Source organism: Lycorma delicatula, chromosome 7 (assembly GCF_047948215.1).
Source record: "Lycorma delicatula isolate Av1 chromosome 7, ASM4794821v1, whole genome shotgun sequence".
NCBI lineage: Eukaryota > Metazoa > Arthropoda > Insecta > Hemiptera > Fulgoridae > Lycorma > Lycorma delicatula.
Genome location: NC_134461.1, coordinates 7,830,991 through 7,852,541, shown reverse-complemented (window position 1 = coordinate 7,852,541; position 21,551 = coordinate 7,830,991). Strand labels below are relative to the sequence as shown.

Below are 21,551 nucleotides of genomic sequence, written 5' to 3'. Positions count from 1 at the left end.
ACAACTATTGTTAGGAATTACTAAACTTGTATTATTTCTAGTTGTTACTAGACTCTTGCTAAAAGACACATTATCAATTATTCACTGCAGATACATTTCTTTGTTAAAAGTATTTTCTCAGATTATAATAGCAAAATCAATCTGCTCATCGAGTGAATGTCATCATTTAAGGTTATGCGATGTGTAAAACAACATAAGACACAATCACTTTTGGCACTCACTCTAGAATAATTAGCTAAAATCAGGAAATGTTTATTTCCATTGTCCAAAAACACTTTCTATAATGACTTCCAATGGGCAGTACAGAATACAAGCTGCCATATCTAGAAAGCAACAGAGCTTTGCATCCATATACCAGCACTGTAAAGCACTCCTGGGCCATTCAACAACCACAACTGTTAAATTTTTCTGCAGCACCACAAGTAATTTACTCATTAATAGATGCATATGATATGTCAACAGAAAGGTTTCCACATCTTGATGTGTATTTAATCTACTGCCACAATTTCTGTTTATGACTGAAAACAAAACTGCTATAAAAGCGTTTGCCTCATTAATTTCTCTGGTGGTACACAGGAAATGGATCTACATAAGCGACTTTTGGGTAATTTGATCTATTGCAAAATTTACTGTCTTGCAGATAGTAATAATATGAACATCTACATACCCAGTTACACTATTCTGAAACTAAGGTCGGCTACAAAATGTAAGAATAATTCCATTTGTTGCATAGGCTAAAGAGCACAATTTGTGTTTTATAGTTTTCTGGCGAGAATCAGTCGTTAAAAAGTCAACACTTCATTTTAAAATCATAGAACTCTTTCTTATCTACTACCCTTTTTTTAAGTTTTTTGATTTTGGTAAGCTGTTCTTAAAATTATTTATAATATCCTTTTTTGCTGTAAATCTTCCTATTATACCAATTATGAACATCTTGTGGTTTTTGTTATATTCAAACATCGCCATGTTTGAGAATAATAAAAAACAACTAGCATGCTTCCTTGTAGGAGTAGTATAGATTCAAGTATTTAAAATTACTATAATCTTGGTTTAGTTGTTACTTTCTTTCTTGTTCCTGTTTAGCCTCCGGTAACTACTGTTTAGATAATTCTTCAGAGGATGATATGTATGAGTGTAAATGAAGTGTAGTCTTGTAAATTCTCAGTTCGACCATTCCTGAGATGTGTGGTTAATTGAAACCCAACCAAAGAACACCAGTATCCACGATCTAGTATTCAAATCAGTGTAAAAATAACTGGCTTTACTAGGACTTGAACGCTGTAACTCTCGACTTCCAAATCAGCTGATTTGGGAAGACGCGTTAACCACTAGACCAACCCGGTGGGTCTGGTTTAGTTGTTACTAGATTTTTTTTATTCACCCAAAATCTAGTAATTTATTCCACATTGCCTAGTACTAGGAAAATTACTACTTTTCACTCAATTCACCTTTAATATTATCATTGCTAATTTTATCCTAATTAGAATTCTGCTTTTGGAGATTCCTCCAAATATTTTTAGGCAGTATTTTGAGCTCATAATCAACTGAGCAATATCAAAGAATTACAACTGAAATATATTAAAAAAGGGTATGACCATATGCAGCCATAAATTATAAATATTGCTGTGATGACACCACGCGGGAAAAACTAAACAATTCTCCACCTTTTAATATTTTATAATTTATGTATCTCTTATAACTTTATTTTTGTTTGGAAAGAGCAACTGAGCCAGAATAACCTAATCCATGAATCGTAAATTTTACAATGAAAAGGAATTAATCTTCCTATCGGTGTAATCTAGAAATTATAAGTTATATTAAACATTTACCTGAAGCTGAGTCAGATTAAGGTAATTAGAGAGCGATTGGACGATATCAGCAGCAAGACTCATATTTTCAGTAGCGATAATCATAGTACCAGTGTCATATTTTATTTGTAAATTACAGCCATCACGTAATGATTTCAATGCTATATTCCATTCTGCAGATGAATTAGTAGAATTCAATTCATGGGGTAACAGGAAATTTTGATTTACCCACATTTCAATCTAAAAGTAATGCAGATATTATATATCGATAATACAGTAATCCCCAGTTGTTCACAGGTCTTATGTTAAAAGAAATTTATCATAAATAATGTAACTGTAAACTGTAAGACTTGAAATCTATAAGAAAAAAGAGGTTAAGTTTTATTTTAAAGCTATCATGAGATACGATAAGTATTAAATTAAAATAATGCAATAAAACTAAAACTGTAATGAGTGAGTTAGTTAAAAAAAATTAAATTACAAATTAAAAATAAAATTTATAATCCCGTGTGGTATTATCTTCAACCTATTTTATTACATTAATAAATAATATCTTGCCGATTGTTAAATAATTAAAACTATTACACTGAACCAAGAATAACCATTCATTTTTTCATTCTTGGAAATCGGTAAAAATAAAATAGTCTGTAGCACGTATTCTGAATTCTGTTTGTTGTGAAATATAAAAAGACGTTTTCTTCTGATTTACTAAAATAAAAAAAAGTTTTTAAATGTTTATAATTTGATTTATTCTTTTAGTTTACAAATCAAAATAATTTTTCACAACGGAATATAAAATATGTAAAATTAAATTCAAATCCATATGTCAGTTTCTTAATTCTCAATCCCAATTTTAATAATAATGATATTATTAACAGGAATTTAGATACGCAAAATAATGATTTTCCATTAGATAATGTTAAACAGAAAATAGTAATATTTCTGTTGCTCATAAAGCTAAATTTCTGGGTGCTTAATTAGATGACAAACTCTCTTGGGATATACAAATACATTTCGTTTGTGTAATGAAACAAAATCAAACCATACTCTTTTGGTTTTATGCACCTTAATAAAACTCTTTCCATATTATTAAATATCTATTATATATATTCCTGTCTAAAAGATCAATGTCAAAACATAAAGAAGAAAACATAAGAACAATGTCAATTAGTTTTCAAGATACAAAAGGGGTCTGTCAGATCATTGTTTGGCACCCATCAAATTTGAATAATGTACACCGATATTTAGAAAATTAAAAATGTTAACTTATCCTAATGTTTATATTTGTGAATGTGTAATTCTTTGCTAAAAAGTATAGTCACTTATTCTTAAAAAAATTACAATATCCACCTCTACCGAACGAGACAACAGAACTGTTTTCATGTAATTCAACATAACACTTAAGAGACTTATGATAAAGAGCTTTGTTAATTTTGTGTTTCTATTTGCAATACATTACAGAACCACTTAAAAATGTTCCCACCAATTTATTGAAAATAAAATTAAAATACTTTCTTTTAAGAAACAATATTATTCTGCCAATGAATTTTTAAATCAAATTAATGAAAAAAACTACAAATGTCAGCGTTTCTGTTCGTTTATATTTAAATATGTGAATTTTCATTACAAACTTCTGAATTGTGATTTATTTTTTAGTTATTTTCAATACTTAGCATCTTCACCTTAAAATTATTAGATGTGCTTATATTTTAAATATTTTTTATGTAGCTTTAATCTCATATTTTTACATAGTTATAACTGTGTACTTTAATAATGATCTGATCAAAAGTTTACATGGTTTAGTTTGATTCATCCAGATATATGCTGAGGAAGTTCCTTTTTTATCCATAGAGAAGAATATCTACTCATCAAAGAGATATCTAAAATTTATAATTATATACTTACCAGAATAAAATACATCTATTTATTTATTGGTCAGATGAATTTTGTTGAAGTGTATCAAAGCTTTTTAAAAAATTTATTGGAATAAATTTAAGATTTTTGCCATCGGTTTAAGATACTTATACAATGGGCAGCATTGGGGGTCTTGAAGTGATAATTTTGTGTATCATAAAATAATTTTATTAAATTTTACCATTTATTTAAAATCTAAACTGTGGATTCAATATCCTTCTACACTAGTACAATGTTTGCAGGCAAACTTGTCCATGAAAAAAAAAGAAAAACTGATTATTCAATCTTATTTCACAGTACTGATTGGCTCAATACCGTAATCTCATACAAATTCTAAATTATGAATAACAATTTATGTTATTTTATTGTTTGGTTAAATCACACATTGTCATTTTTTTAAAATTCTGTATGGACGTTTTTCCTCCTATTTGGTTAAGAAAGGCAACAGTCTGCAAAGGAAAGTCATTTGAATTTTTTTTCATCGTGGAATAATTTTTTAATTTTTCATATATTACTACTATAAAAATTCTTGCAAACTAATTGAATTGTTGGCATTCTATAATTCTGAATTAGAATAATATTTTCAGGTTGACTTATTTTATTTCCAAGAAAAAACTGAAGAATTAAAATTCAGCTATCTGTTCTCTCATTATAAAATGCTGATTGCTGTTAATTGTAATCCAGTTAAAAATTTATATTATGAATAATTTCTAAAAAATGTTTTGTTCGGTTTAACTTTTATTAAAGTCTGTAATTTTCTTTAATATTTGCATAAGAAATTATCCTTTCTTATAAATACGTTAAAATAAAATGGTCCCATAATGCTACGTATGAAAACATAATTTTCTCTATTATTACCAAAATTTCCTATAAATATTAGTAAAATATTATCTACTTTGTTGCATAGGAGAACATTCCATTCCAAAATAATATTTTTAGGCAGAATTCAACATAGAATAGGATCAATCTAAAGTTAGGTACCTACTAGTTTCTTGATTTACAACACTTATTTGTTATCTTATGTTACACCACATTTGTGAATGACATCTTAACGTTTTCTGGACCAGTTACATTTTATTACTTTCTTTTTGAGGAGTGATTTATGATTTTGAAAATAATTTCTTTAAAATGATCTATTCAAACAAAGTATTTACATTTAAAATATAATGGAAAGGTCAATGTTATATTATACAGTAGCCAGAATTAATCATTCAAAAATGTAATATATATTATCAAGGTAATAGTAGTGAGCAGTGGAAGTAGATCACATGGTATTTAACAAATTAATATTTATATAAAATAATATTACGAAATTGTTTATTCTTACCCTTTGAATTCGTTCACTTAAACGGAAAGACACAAAACTGGTTTCAAAAAGTGTATTATCTAATTTAGGAGGATGATTTAAAGCATACATCGAAAAACGAGGTAACTGCCTAGTCAGTTCAAATACATGAAATTGTTCACTATTTGCAACAGTCCCAACAAATGCCTGAAATAAAAAAATAAATTTCTAGCACTAATTAACTTCAGGCATTACATAAATCAGAATATCTTTTAAAAATTATCTTTTAAAAGTCTTTTAAAATCACTGTCTTTGTTGAAATTTGAGATGGTTTTAGACATAAATTTATTCAGATATCGTTTATCATTAGGTGAGAATAAGGATTAAACAAAATGCGTGCCATATATTTCACATAGTAATATTTTTAGTCGCTGAATAAATCATGTTTTATATGATATAGAAAATCACCTTCTGTATAACATATAGAGAAAATTTATTCCTGTACATGAAATTTAGGAAGTAGACTGAATATTATTTTTATATTCCATTTATAGAAATTGGATGTACTATTCTCAAGGTAACAATGATTTAACAAAAAATTGCATTGTATTGCTATTATCACAGATAAGCAGATAAGTATTTAATTCTTTGTAGTAATTAAAATGCATTTAAATGACTAAAATGCATATTCTTTTCATGCTAATTTTAAGTTTCATACAAAACTGAAGAGTTAACAGATTTTGTTTAATCGCTTTGTTTATCCCAATTTGGGCCAGTATCTTAATTTGTATCTATAATGAATAAAGCATGGCTGGAAAAATCTTCTTAATAATAGAAGAATATTAACCAGATACTGTAATTAAAATTATTATAATTTAAGCGATACTTGCAATTTTTTTTTCTTAAAATATTTAACAAGGGAATGTCCCTTCTAATTGGAAAATTGATTTTCAGGTAGATTTTTAGGATGCACTTTATAAACAAAGATAATAAGACAAGAATATTAAAAAACACGATTGCTGAAAAAAAAACATTGCTCTTTTTGTTCTGGTTTAATTATACTGACAAATACCCTGTTTGAATTTTGAATATGGTAAGATTGGTTGTGAAGGTTTTCTGAATAACAGTTATCTGTTAGACCAAGAGTGTACCTCATGTATGCAAAAGTTTGCAGATTGCAGATATTATAAGAGCACCCCATTACACCTCCCAAACAGCACCCCCTGTTTGTTACAAATTTATGGTGATGATTGGTCTAGCCTCGCCCAAGGTGTTTGCATCACCTCACCACTCTAGCCTCACACTCAGTCCGCCCCATTATTATTCAGTCCATTATTATTAAATAGAAATCTTTATTAATTTTTATTTAGCATAAATTTAATTCTACTATTTTTGTAATATTATTAATTCGAATCATTCAGTTCAAAGTGATAAAAGGTCACAGTTCACAGTTCATTAATTCAATTCATTAAGAGATTGCGCTTCAACTGGCAAATATTCACTCATATGTTTACATAAATATATAATATTTACATACATTATGACGCTCCTGGTAATGTAAGGATTCCAACGTGGGTCCATATATCTAAATAGGTTTGGCCATTGAGCTGCTACAGTGGAACAAACATACAGCCTAAATACATTAATTCCTTTTTGGGTAGTCATTTAAAAAACAAATCTGATCGTCTTTTGAAAGTTTAATATACTCAAGATGTATTATGAATAAATAAATTATTGTTTTGCATAATTTTTTTTTATAACTAACTAAGGAACTTTACAATTACAATTAAAGTACATGTCATACCCTAATGTGTATATCCAGTGGATTATCTTTTGGAGGTACTAAAGGTACATTTACAGTTGTATTAACCTGACTCTCATTGGGATGAACAACAAATGTTTCTCCATCAAATATACCCTCTGCAAATACAGTAACTGCTCTAATTACAGTTAAATTATTCGTAGAAAGACACAGCTCTATATGACCTTTCTGGAATAAAAAAAGAAGAATACAAAAGAGTAATTACATTATAACTTATAAATTACAATTAGAATAACGCTAATACTTTCTTCATAAAAACAAAACGTAGTATTAAAATGAATTCTAAAAAATTAAGTTATTCTGCAAAACCATAAATTTTCTTATATTTAACTTACATGTGAATTATATTATAAATAACTTAATGTTATTTTTAAGTATGGTTTAAATTTTAGTAAATTTCTTTTTAAATGATATTTTATGTTTTTACTATTTATATAGAGATCCAAAAGTTGTGCACGTCAAAGTAATAAAAAAAAATAAGACTTAAATAATAATATTTAAAGATTTGTTTGTCTTCACAAAATATGCTCAAAATGGCTGCCCCTTCAGTAATGAATGTATGTACTCTTTTTAACAATGTTTGAGGCTACTTTGTGGGGGGGGGGATATGTATACTGATGATGTTAATCTACATTGTTATGTTCATCTTTAGTTCTTCCAATGGGTATGGCCTGTTTTTATATCCTTTAAGATAACTGCACAGGAAGAAATCTGGGAATGTCAAATTGGGCAAACATGGGGGACGTGATCCTTTTGAGATGATATGCGTGCCAATAAACTCGCGCAAGAAATGCATGGTTTTATTAGATGTGTGACATGTGGCACTGTGCTGCTGGAACCAACAACCTTGTTCATCATCTTCAAGAAGCGCAATAACAACACTGTTCACTGTAGTTTCAAAGAAAGTGGGGCCGAATACTGGACAATGTGATATGGCACACACTACATTCCCATTTTCTGGGAGTGATAGGGGGTTTTCCATGTAACATGTGAATTTTCAGTCGGACCAAATTCTAGTGTTTTGACTGTTCACCTAGCCACTAAGGTGAAAAACCACACCTCATCAGTGAAGGAAATGTGGTTGAGCTCTGTAATTCAATGGTTGTCAACGAATGACCGAAACCATGTATACTACATTGCATGCTTTTCTTTATTTGACTCCTTCAATTCCTGAACATTGCAAATATTATATGCAAGAAAATATAAGTTTCATCACTCTTTTTTTTCAGGGCGAAAAACCATGGTACCATTGCCTGGACACGATGCATTTGTTTTAAAAACTAAGTGTTAAAAATTCACAACAAAAAGTTGTTTAAAAACAATTAAAATCCATCTTAAAATGCAAAAAACTGTAGTGTATGCTAAAGATAATAAAATGACCATCTGCTTTATGGCAAATGGCATAAATAGCTGAAACACAGTAATTCAAATATCTGAATATAAACAGACGACCCTAAGGAGATTTAAAACAAAGATAACTTCGTTTCATTATCCCCTAAAATAATTCACATGTTTAAACAAATTTAAACGCCAAGTTTAAATTTGTGACGCAATGCTCCATAACAAATACAATCCATAAGGGTGTGGTGCACTATTAGTTGGCAGTCATAGCAAGCACAAAGGGCTACATCTGTTTGCGTCATCAGATATCTATGAGTGAGCCAAGTGTGTCCTATTCGCAAACGGCAGGTAATAACCTCCTCTCGACGATTATTTCTGCACGAGAGGCTCTATAATGAGACAGTGTTTGTAATTAGCCAAAGTTTATTGTTCATGGTGGCACCCCATTCAATTTGCCATTCGTCATTAGCTACCCTCTTCAGGAAACAGACAAGATCGTTTGAAGCACAATACAATTGGCAAAAGGATGCTAAAAACAAGCCTTTTTTGCGGCACTGTCTGTGTGCTCATTGCCTGAAATTCCTATATGGCTGAGGAACCAGCAGAAGCTCACTGTTGTATTATATTCAAGATGTCTGGAAGAGGCCTACAGCAAAGACAAAAGCTGAGTTTGAAAATCACCGGTGTAAATGTCTATAGAGGCATTTACATCGGTGGCATCCCAATGAAGCCTGGCTTATTACTATGAGATGTAAAAAGTTAGAGGGCGAAAGACTACTCCCATTAAAACTCATCAGGGCTAGGAACCGGGAGGGGTTGCGGCGACCGGAAGCGTCACAAGTCTTCCCCCCTACAGGGTTGGGATGTTATATTATGTCTAGTCATCATCACTCTCTGAGCAGTTCCATATGAAATCTGAGAGTGCGTCAATAGTCTGAAGCTTTTTGAAGGCAAATGCTGCATCATATTCTTTACCTCAGCCGGTTTAGCATCAGTCAAAACGGCTGGTCTCCTGTTTCTCTTCTTGTCAGGAACTGATTTGTTGAACTGAATTGCTAGGCACTGCCACATCCAGATATTTCCCACAAAATTCAAGAATTCAAGAATGACTGGAAAAATAATGTAATCTTGGGAAAACGACATGTTTACCAACCAATAAACAAAGCACTACTTGCAAGGATTGTGTGATTAATACACATCACAATGGTGTCATGGTTTGCTGTTGTTAAAAGCAACTATCTTGCGGTAGACAGTAGACACATTTCAATTATACTGCTATTTATAGATGCTTTAATTTTGATGTGCATGACTTTTGGATCTCTCTGTAGTTGATGATTGTTTAGTATCCATTAGTCGTATTTAACTCGTCAGTCATCTTAAAAATTTTTTCCTCAATAGACATTTAAAGGGATTTTTATTTCCAAAGTACAAATACAATATACTACAATAATAATATGTAATAAAAATAGTAAAATATACAGCTACATAAAGATTTAATAATTAAAAACCAGAAGTAAATTTTAAACTTTACAGTTAAATTTTATAATAATTTATTTAAACGATAAGTAATCTCAGTAATATATCACACTAATTTTTATGTCTAAGATTATTATCATTTCCATTTTTACCAAATAAAAAGAGCGGGCAGGTACAAGAGAATCTGTGATTGGGAATAATATCTGGTAGTGATATTTTATGGACCAATCGCATTTAATTTTTTTAAATATTCATTGTTTATGGGTATGTAAAAAATAATAATTTATTCTATTAAAATACATTTATCAAACATTATTTTTTAAATAATTTACTTTTAATATACTTATACTTACTGGAACTTGTTTTGTTCCATTACTGACCAAAATTTCAGTTAAAAGCCTAGTGTTTGCCTGAAAATGATTAAAAAAATATCATAAAAACTTTGTGAAGCTTATAAAACCTGAATAAGAGTTATTAAAATAAGATAAGAATAAAATATGTATACGTAAAATGCAGCATATTACTTCATAATGGAGAAGCATTGATTTGAATTTTAATACTGAAGTACTTTAATTTGTTTGTTCCTTTACACTATTTATCCCAGTCTTTTTTTACTGTTATGATTGCTTGTAAAGCACTTTAGTTAGCTGAGGTAAAACTCAGAATTACATTTTCTAGAATAAAGATGTTCATTACTTAGTCAATCTCAACAAACAGAAAGCGTTGGTGTGATAAGGATGAAGATCATCTGCATTTCAGTGGACTTGGGGGATATGATATATAATGTCTCATACATCAGCTAACATAAAATAAAATAATTAAAAATATTAAATAAAAAATTCATAATTTAAAAAAACATTTTCAATTTCTCTACGGCAAAATACACACAGTACCATGTCTATCCCAAATTATAGTTTTTGGGTTCACAGAACCCAATCGGCAGAGAGAAAAAAACAAGTTTTGACATTTTCTGAAAACTTCTCAAGGGTGTTTAGATTTATTTAAATACAACTCTGCTTAGTTTCTTATATGTTTTATAACAGTAGATGGAAAACGGATTCATCAATACAGGCCAAAACCAAAAAGTGGGTGAAACTGAGGCAAAGAAAGTGAAAACAGTTTCTTCTGCAGGTAAACTCATGCTTACGGGTTTTTGGAATTCTCATGATGCGATGCTCATAGACTACCTGAGAAAAGGTAGGACCATTATTGGGGAGTATTATCCTTCAATACTGTATCAACTGAAGGGTTCTGTCAGGCTCTTTCACCAAGAGAAAGTGTTCTTTCACCACGATAATATGCAGACTTGGACAAATTACATTATACTGAGGGCATTAAAAGTTATAAAGTCGTTGGTCTAAATGTATTAAATTACAAGGTTACTATGCTGAAAAATCTTGCTTTCTTTGACAGACAGAGTAGTACGGAAATGGGGGTACTGCGACAAAAATAACGTCATCCAAGTTGACGCACATCTAGACGCCGTAGCCCGCGCGCAGTCTTTTGCCGACCTGATTTTTTTTTAAGACAACGTTCCTCGAGGATGATCCTGGTCGTCGTTGTCACCGCGTGCGAAGGAATAGAGAGAGAATTCTCGTCGTAGATCGTGCACCGGGAGGCGGCGGTGCACACACACACACGTTAAAAAAAAATTTAGACGTATCTCGAGGATGATCCTTGTCGTCCGGGCGATGGCGTCGGGAGGCGTTGACAGAGAGAGACGTTCTCGTTGTAGATCGTGCACCGGGAGGCGTTGACAGAGAGAGACGTTCTCGTTGTAGATCGTGCACCGGGAGGCGGCGGTGTCTGCTGCTGCGGTGCGCGCGCACGCACACACACACACACACACACGTGAATAAAAAAAAATCTTAGACGTACCTCGCGGATGATCTTGGTCGTTCAGGCAACGGCGTCGGGAGGCGTCACCGCGAAAAAGAGGTTCTCGTCGTAGATCGTGCACCAGGAGTCGGCGGTGTGTGCGTGCGTGTGCGCGTGCTTGCGTGCAGCAGCGGAGCAACGTAGAAAGAATGTTTACCGTGCGGCGCTCGACTTAAGAATTGCGGGTCGGACGCGTGGCCTGATGTTGTCCGATCAACCAATCACATTGGGAATCGGCGCCCATGCGCACTAGCTGTTAGTGTGTACGTGCCAACTGGAACGTCGTCGTCGTTTTTAATAATAAGAGCGCGTGGATGCGATAAGGAAAATTTTTTTTTATAATTATCGTAATCGATAGCGACTCCATCCGGTGTTCTAAACACCGGTCAGATGGTAACTACCACATCTGCTATTCTAAGAAGAGATTTGGTTAACTGGCATTTCTCCCACCACCACCCATTTGGTCGCCCTAGAGCATAGACCCAAATGTTCCGTGCCAAGAACGGCTACTGTGCCTCAGAACGGTTTAGCGACCCAAATCCTAAAAGCTCCTAGGAAGCTACCTAACGTGCGTGAACGAATCAAGCAGGATGCCATACAGCACCCGCTGAAGTGTCCCAATCGCTCACTTGTCAAACATAAAACTAGATCGGGGAGGCGCACCCCTTGTAACAACTTAAACTATACATCATAAAATAAAAGGACAGCAATTTTGGCTGCCACGCCTCGGTAGCTGTATGCCAGCTAGTACCTGTCCACCATTTAACAGCGCTTGGAGCTGATTTGGCTGATGGCCAGCCCTATTACCAAGGTTGGTTTCCAGCAGCAGAGCTGTAGGAGTCCAAATGCAGTTACATTTAAGAATCCCTTAAATTTACCGATGACGGTTGAACATAGCAACCTCATCGAGGAACTCCCACACGGTCCGACAGTGCGGCTCTCGCCACACTGTCTCGCCGCTTGTGAGCGGCCAGGTTTCCCCCAGACCTCTAAGTTCCAGGGTGGCACGGTCTCTGGCCCCCCCAAGAGCAGGGCAGTCATACATCATATGTACATTCGACTGGACCTCCCCGCAGACACACAACTCATCAGCCACCAGGCGAAACCGAAACAGATATTGGTTCAGGTTAACATGGTTGGTGAACACCTGGGCACCCGACGCCCTTAGAAAAGAACCCGAGGCATACCATCCCCCCAGATCCTGTATAAAACTATACAAGGATCTTCCCTTAGTTGTGGTGTGCCATTCAAGCTGCCATGCCTCCATCGCGAGGCTTTGTAGCCTTTTCCGCAGACGGGAGATGGGCAACTGGACGAAATTTTGTTCCGGTGCATTGTGATCACCGTTCCGCTCCGGTTCTGGCCCGGCTCGAAACCGCATCCCAAATGCCTCGGCCTCCCGACCTCTTCGCAACTTCCACATGACTGCCCGAATTTTCACCACTAAATCGATTGGGAGAGCCTTTCCCAATACAGTAGTAGCCTCGTAGGAGGTTGTTTTAAATACACCAGTGCATACTCATGGCTCTGCGCTGGGCACTTTTTAAATTTTGAAGTAGTGCTCTATTCCTTTCCAACCTATGCGCCCAAACTGGCGCCGCGTATGCGATCATACTTTCGAAGACGCCTCGGTACACCAAGTACATTTGGCGGCCCGACAGCCCGTAGTCTTTCCGAGCAATCCTTCTAAGTTTGTGCATCACAGAGACAGCGTCCGCCGCAACTTGCTTAATATGGTTACTAAAAAGCAACTTATCATCAAACAAAACACCTAGGTACTTATGAACCCTTACTCGGCTGATTACACAGCCTTTATATTTAATGTGGGGGTTTCGACTGCATGATAATTTGTCTGCGTCCTTTAGAAGCATAAACTTCGTTTTGGGCACAGAAATCTTTAAATTTTCCATGTCCATCCAGCCTTCGGCGGTTGACAAGGCCGCCTGCGCTCTGCTTTCTAGCTGTGGTCGTGAATTTTCACGAACTAAAAGGAGACAGTCATAGGCGAAAGCCTGGGCCGTGACTCCTTCTGAGAAAGTCAATCCCAGAAATCCGTCAAACACCAGGTTCCACAGCAGGGGGCCGAGAACGGAACCCTGCGGGCTTCCCCTGGTGACGGACTTTTCCACAACTAGGTGCGCATCTTTAAACAGAGCCGTTCGGTTAGACAAATAGTCTCTTACCACGGCCGTGGCTTCGGGAACATTGCGGTGTTCCAAAGCATAGAGGACAGATCTCCAACACAAGGAAGGAAAGGCTGCCTCTATATCAATAAAAATAGCCAAAACATATTTGCAGTCGGCGCTTTCCACCTCGGTAAGAGCATTAAAGATGCAATCCTCGGTGCCAACCCCTTTCATGAAGCCATACTGGCCTCGATTTAGAATACGGTTCATATCGATGCTTTCTTCGAGCCGTTCCACAACCAGCTTTTCAAGCAACTTGCCGAAGACCGGCAAGAGGCTGATGGGTCGATAACTGCCGACCTCACCAGGATCCTTTCCAGGTTTCAGGAGTACCCTTACCAAAGCCACCTTCCAGCAACCCGGAAAGCAGCCCCAGCTTAGGCATCCCGTGAACAGCCTGCCGAGAGGCTCCCTTATGACAGGCAGTAAATGATGGAAAATATCCGGGTCAAGTTGGTCAATCCCCGGTGCCTTCTTTAATGTCATTCGAGAAACCACTCGGTCTATATCTTCGGGTTCCACGGTCTGAACGCCAGGGAATGGTGTTTCACCCGCCCTAACGCCGATTTCCGCTTCACCCTCCGGAGCATCTGGAAACAGAGTATCCAGGAACGCCCGGTAGGTCGCCACAGATGTTAACGTGTGGTCACGACCACCTAACCCGCATCGAACACTGGACAACGGCTTTGGCTTGTAACAAGTCTTTGCGAGCTGCCAGGGATCGCGTTGCAATTCGCGCATGGAGTCTTTCCAAAACTTGAGTTTGGCTTCCTTGATGGCATGAACATATGTGTTACGGGCACGCCGGTAGATCCGAAGACAGTCAGCGCGCACGTGGTTAACGATAATCCCCGTTAGGGGGCTGGTACCTTATCCGCGCGGACCTCACTCTTGCGCGCAGCACGCTCAGGTCAGAGGACTCTAAGACGAGATGCAATAAATAACCGTTTTTCCCGTTAAACAGGAAACTATAAATAACCGCAAAAGAACAAGTTTGTACCTGCTTATCAACATCCCGCATCCGGTCTTCCAAGAAACAACGCAATAAATAAGTAGCGAAAACATTTTGTGTGATTTCATCATTCGCAATTTGTTATTGAAAGTGAATACATCGATCGCAGAGATCATTATCTTTTCATCTTAATTAGCAAGGTAAGTTACACTTTAATTAAATTTTTTTAAATAAATACTAATGGGACAGTATGGTATTATCAAATAACTTTCATACAAATAAAATAAATACAATTAAAAGAATACCTTTAAACAAATAAAATAAATAATATATATAATGAAATAAATAATTTAATTAAATTTTAAAAATAAATACAATAAAATATACTTTTAAACAAATAAAATAAATAATATATTTAATGAAGAAAAAATGTCTTCTTTTTCTGTTACTCAATGACACACAAAAAAAACAATGTTACGATATAAGTTATTTTAATTTGTTTTAGACGTTATCATCTAAAAAGGCATCCCGGTAGTTATCCGTGCAATCAACAATAATGTCATCCGTCTTCGATGGGATTTGTCTGGCTTTGAGGAAATGTATCTCCTTTCAACTCTGCGGTATCAGAAGAACATCCTAAACCGTTTGAAGGAAGAAGGCAGACGTTTTGACGGCAACATAAAATGGTAATTATACATGTTTTATGTATTTTTAAAAAACTTTAATATTTTTTTGTAAATGTATTGTTTTTATCTTAATACATTTTTTTCAGTTATAAAAAATATGTACTAAAATTATTTTGTTTCTACAGGTACGGTATGTTGCTGCAAACGTTGAATTGATGAAGCAGAAACGTCTCGAAGAGGGAGTAGAGACGACATTTACTAATCTATATTTGCATGGAAAGACTAGAAAGGTGATAAATTTGGACGATAACACCGACGTTGTTGAAGAATCGTGGATAGAATCTGTGGAAAAGATCATAGACACTAACCAAATTCATTAATGGCAGCGGGTGGGTAATGAGTAAAATAATTTATATAGATTTTAATATTATTCGTTACCGTCCGCTGCACGGTGCCTCTAGCACATTCGTTGCTACACCGAAAAAACTTGTAAGAAGAGAGGCAATAATTAATGTAAAAAATCCGCATGATGAAAAATGTTTCCTATGGTCCGTACTAGCGCATACCTACATGACCAACTAGGTCGTCACTATCGTCAGAGATGGTATGCAAAGTATGAACATGAAATTAACATGACCAGGATATCATATCCAGTAAAAGTGAAAGACATTGATCGCTTCGAGGTGTTGAACTCCACAATAAGCATCAATGCTTGCAGAGGAGACGAGAGATAAATTCCACTATTGCCTTATTAATACCAAACCAGGTAAAAATGGGTTATCTCGTCTCCTTTCAGGACGAGTTTCAGTTACGAAACATCGCTGTAGCAGCCAATATTGCCCTTACTGTTTGCACCGTTTCAGTTCATCAGACCCACTTGTTGCTACACAAAACCTAAACCAACATTTGATCGAATGCAAGCGACTCGGTGCACAAAGGATAAGGTTACCCGATCCTACTAAAGAAAGGGAATGCGTGATGAAGTTCAGGGACTACATTGGTGAAAGTGTTTCATATGATAACACAATAACTCAATTTGAGTACCACACCCATTTACCGTATGCATCGTCGACTTATAACAACAACGATGAGATCCGGATACCGATTCACCAACAAGACGTGTACACATTACCGCATAAAAGTTTTTTGATAGTCGAAGGTACATTAACTACTAAAAATGAAGATAAAAAAGCGGTGGAATCAACATTTACCAACAACGCGGTTCCGTTTGTTTGAGGAGATACGGTATGAAATAAATGGAACGGAATTGTGTCCGAGTGCAAAAGTTGGGAATTACAACTACAATAAAAAATATTCTGTCGTTACGTAAAAGCGAGGAGAATAGTTTGGAAAACTTCGGTTGGAAGTTTAATCTGACGGATAAATTTACTTTAGATGAAAATACGGGACGATTTTGCTTGTATGTGCCTTTGCGTATGCTTTTGGGTTTTGCTGAAGACTATAAACACATAATATTGAACGTGAAACAAGAATTGGTGTTACTTAGATCTTCCAGCGACGTAAACGCGCTTGTATCTACGATAGATGCGCCTGATTCTAAGTCAAAGGTGATTAAGGTGGCGTGGAAAATTCCAAATGTTCACGTAACCGATACGATGCGATTGCAGTTGTTAAAGGTTGTAGAACGAGATAGACCGTTGGCGATCGCTTTTCGTACGTGGCAGATACACGAGTATCCGGCTCTACCGCAAACAAACATTCACTCTTGGCCCGTAAAAACGTGTCCGCAAACGGAGAAACCGAGATATGTGATATTCGGTTTACAAACAGATAGAAAAGATAAAGCAACAAAAACTTTGACTAATTTTGATTTGTGTGAGTTGGTAAACGTACGACTGTATCTGAATTTACAATACTATCCCTACGATAACCTGCAAGGTGATATAAATATGATGTATGAAATGTTTGCCAGCTTTCACTCCGGTTATTACAACAAGTGAGAGGATGAATGTCCTGCGTACAGTTTGACAGATTTCCAAAATAATGTGTCGTTGACATCGACGTCATGGTGGTTGTTATTGTGGTCGTGTAAGTGGTGGTTGGTAACTTTGGGTGTATTTAAAACAGGCTTTTTGATCGGATTACTTTTATCTGTTTTATTCTGCATCTATTCAGAGCCCTCACCACAATGTCCGACGGTGAAAGCGGTAAGGTGTAGAATTGTGTTTTCACCGGAAAATGTTCCGCTAGTATGGTGCAATTCGTTGGCGTTTGAGACAATTTTTTCATCAAATATTGCCGTTAATATAACACCTCTGGTAAAAAACTGGTTGTTATCAACAACAACAGCTATTAATATGGTATCTACTTTAAAAGATATCATGACATTATTACCAATCAGTAAAAATATAACAACCATCACACTTATGGCAAAAAACACAAACAAATCATCAACAATATTACCAATCAGTAACAATATTACAACCACCAATATAAATGGTACTCTGTCATCATTACCTTCAACAACAGCTAAGACATCTACTGTAATAAGTACGCCAGAAACTGCGGAAGATTATGACTTCGTAGATTATGAGCAGTAACAACAATGTCTCAAACCTCGTTCACAGTTGAGCAGCGGTCATGGAAGGAACTTCTTCTTCACAGAACTACAACACCGACCAATCGCCAATGATTGCGAAGGAAACGTTAGTAGAGGAAAGGAAGAATAATAGTAAAAGGAAGTTTAAGACCGCAGAACGAAGAAAATCACGTGTGGAAAAAAAGAAGAACAATAAGAATATTAAAAATAGATTGAATACCGAAGAACGAAAAAAAAATCGCAGAAATTACCAATGAATAAGAAAGAATTAACCAAAGAAGATATTTGTTGTGATGATAGTGGGGGTAACTTTAATGTGATATAATAAAGTGAAACACACGTCAGACCTATTCGCAGTTCAGTGCTCAAGGTGTAATCGAGTATCACGGCTTCCACGGTAATCACAATGAGTTTATAGTTAAAGAACTCGCTGTCGTTAGAGATGGGCATTATATGATTCTTCATTTTCGTTCACCGTACGCGAGGTCCGAGTTAAAATCAAAATACCGGCGAATGGCTTTATGGTTGGAGCGAAATTTTCACAAAATCAATTTGGATACGGCGAGGCTGTATACACCGATGATATTATGAAGAAGCTTTGTTCTCAATTCGCTACAATATATACCAAGGGATTGGAGAAATGCGAATTCCTTCGTCGACTTCATAACGATGTACGGACGATACCGGAAGGCGCACTAAAACCGAGTTCAAATTACATTGTAAATTGCCGGTATCACAATCTTCACACCAGTGGGAAATGTGCGTTGCAAACTGGATGTTTTAACTTAGAATGGTTAAAGTTATGTATAAATCCGTTGGATTTGGACAGAGAAGCGGATCGTTTGCGATAGTTTGAAAATACTAACACAGAAAGCAAAGAAGAATGGCCAAGAATGGTTATTACTATTCGTTCAACGACTTGTGCGTAAAATGTTGTTGGTGCAACGAACCGATTAACTCGCACGGATTACAACGTTGTAAAGATTGCATCAAGGAAAACATTCCGCTTTCATTCGACTCTATTGTGCCTCGAAGACTACCCCTGTAGTGCTCAGTCAGTATTCTGTTGAATATACGTCTTTGGTTAGAGAATTTGCAGGAAACAAAAACGAAAAAATAGATAAAAGAAAATTCGAGTGTTTTAGGCCTCTGGGGAGAGATTTCACTCGTGTAAAAAAAATCTCAATGCACCGTGATTGCTACCTCCAGGGTGGTGTGGAAACGCAACCTATAAAAAGGGTCTGATGATTTAGTGTATTAACAGTTTAGCGATGGATGTTGATATTGCCGCATCGGTGTGGTTAATTAAATTTTTCCCCATCGTCGTGTAAGATCATTGCGACATCTTATGAAAATTGTGAATGAAGCGTTTTCGAAAGCTTTAAACACAAATATTGATTTGAATCGTGTCAATACACGGTTAGAGTAGTTTTCAATTATAACGCCACTTACGATGAAATTCTTAGTCGCTTGCAAGAATATCTTGATAGCTTAAAGATCGATACTGTTGACGGTGCGTGTAAAGGTTGTGGTGGTGGTAAGGCGTACTAAATAATGTACAGTTCTTATCTATTATCAAATGGTTATCACAAAAAATACTTTTACTGATTTGGATAACGAATTTATATTGGTTGCATCGCACGTATGTAAAAAATTGTTTTATGATGCTTGTTGAACACTGTAACGATGGTCAAAGTCATGCAATAGATTGTAAAAAATTCGACTATAGCGGACGTGGGTTACCAGAATACTTGTGGTCGTGCGAACTGATTATGGGAAACGTGAAAAAACTTAAAGCGCTGTTGTGTGAAAACAAATTTAAATTACTGTGGGACAATCCTCCGCCATTTGCGTGTAGTTATCGATGAAAACGAACTCTACTGGTTGTTTTGTAAACTTACCGAAAAGAGTGGGAGAAAGGAATACGATATAAATATCTACACAGTACCGACGGCGTTGGACAATCATTCGAGTACAAGTCCTGCAACTGCAATGACGACGATGGACGCTATATCGTTCATTAATAATTTCAACGTCGACCAGGATTTTAAGCTACCGTTGAGAACGTTGACTTATATCAGTGTCGGTGCAGATTACATATTATTGGATATGAGAAGGTATTTACAGACAATGATTTTTCGGACAAAGAATTATGTTACTTCCAATTATATTTAGCAAAAAAAATATATAAACAAATTCACCGATGAACTGAGCGTCGTAAAACGCCATCCGATGTAGCTAACTTATTACGGTTTAAAAGACGATTGTATCACTGAAGACTTAAATAAGTTTGTAAAAACATCAATTTTCATGTTCAAGGTCATTCATAATCAGTATTTTAGAATCAGACGATGTGAACTTGTCTCATTTTGATTGTGGACTTTGTATTAACAACGTTGTTATCTTCTACTACGTGTTATGGAGCTAATTAAACAGGTAGATGTTACAGTTGGTAAACAACATTTAACACCAATGTGTGTCAAATTAAAATACAGTTATATACACATTGTTGTTGTTAACGATCATGTATTGATAGATGGTGATAATGTAATTATAAAGATGATTTTCGATCTGATGAATAATGAAAAAGTTTTTGTGACTGAATGTGGGAACATTACACATTCAACACAAAAGAGATGACGGCAATATGTGAGTAGTGGAAAGAAAATTATGTTTCGTTACTAGATAAACAATAATTTTTTATACACAGAATACAAGTCTCTATTTTTATTCGGAGTAATTTTTATAGTATCCAACTTAATTTTTTGCTTATATTTTAAATCATTTGCTTTTTTGTACGAGTGTTTTGTAGGCCTATCGGGCAGAGATTTCACTCTATCAAAAACAAATCTCAACGCGCCGTGGTTGCTACCTCTTGGGTGGTGTGGAAATGCAACAACACCACTCTAAACCCCCATACAGTATATAAGTCTATTTCTTTAGAAATAAAATTTAGTCGATCGGCATTACTGGATGAAGATCTCAAGGCCTGCTGTGTTTCCGACGTCAAATTCACCATCTGTTGTCGAATTACACTCGCGAGAATGGCGAGGAGAGTGTTTAACACATAACTTTTTTTCTTTTAGAGAACCAGAGACAACTGGATTTAACCGGTTACAACACACATACACACGTTTGTATTAGTGACTCAGTATGGAAATAGGAGTACGGTCGCCATCTGTGAAGTCATCCACGATGGCCACCATCCGATGTGTTAGTTGATAAAAAAAACATATTTATTGCGTTGTTTCTTGGAAGACCGGATGCGGGATAATGATAAGCAGATTCAAACTTGTTCGTTTGCGGTTATTTATCGTTTCCTGTTTAACGGGGAAATCGGTTATTTATTGTATCTGTTCTTAGAATAGCAGATGTGGTAGTTGATAAGAAAAAACATAATTATTTATTGCATTTGTTTCTTGGAACACCGGATGGAGGTCGCTATCGATCACGATAATTATTTTTAAAAAATTTTCCTTATCGCATCCACGCGCTCTTATTATTAGAAAAGACGACGACGTTCCAGTTGGCACGTACACACTAACGGCTAGTGCGCATGGGCGCCGATTCCCAACGCTGTGATTAGTTGATCGGACAACATCAGACCACGCATCCGACCCGCAATTCTTAAGTCAAGCGCCGCGTCCCGCACGGTAAACATCTTTCTCTCTACGTCACTCCGCTGACGCACGCACGCAAACAC

At 35.6% G+C, this 21,551-nt stretch overlaps 1 protein-coding gene across 1 annotated transcript in view; it reads right to left on the bottom strand.

Annotated features, from left to right (window-relative positions):
• The window catches only part of LOC142328059 (BBSome complex member BBS2-like), a 73,148-nt gene that overhangs the window by 27,702 nt on the left and 23,895 nt on the right, over window positions 1-21,551 (bottom strand). Inside the window, exons 7-10 of the mRNA XM_075371527.1 lie at window positions 10,000-10,056; window positions 6,812-6,997; window positions 5,050-5,214; window positions 1,830-2,048 (exon numbers count right to left, since the gene is read on the bottom strand). Coding sequence (XP_075227642.1) covers window positions 1,830-2,048; window positions 5,050-5,214; window positions 6,812-6,997; window positions 10,000-10,056 — 627 coding nt within the window. The remainder of the gene's footprint in view (window positions 1-1,829; window positions 2,049-5,049; window positions 5,215-6,811; window positions 6,998-9,999; window positions 10,057-21,551) is intronic.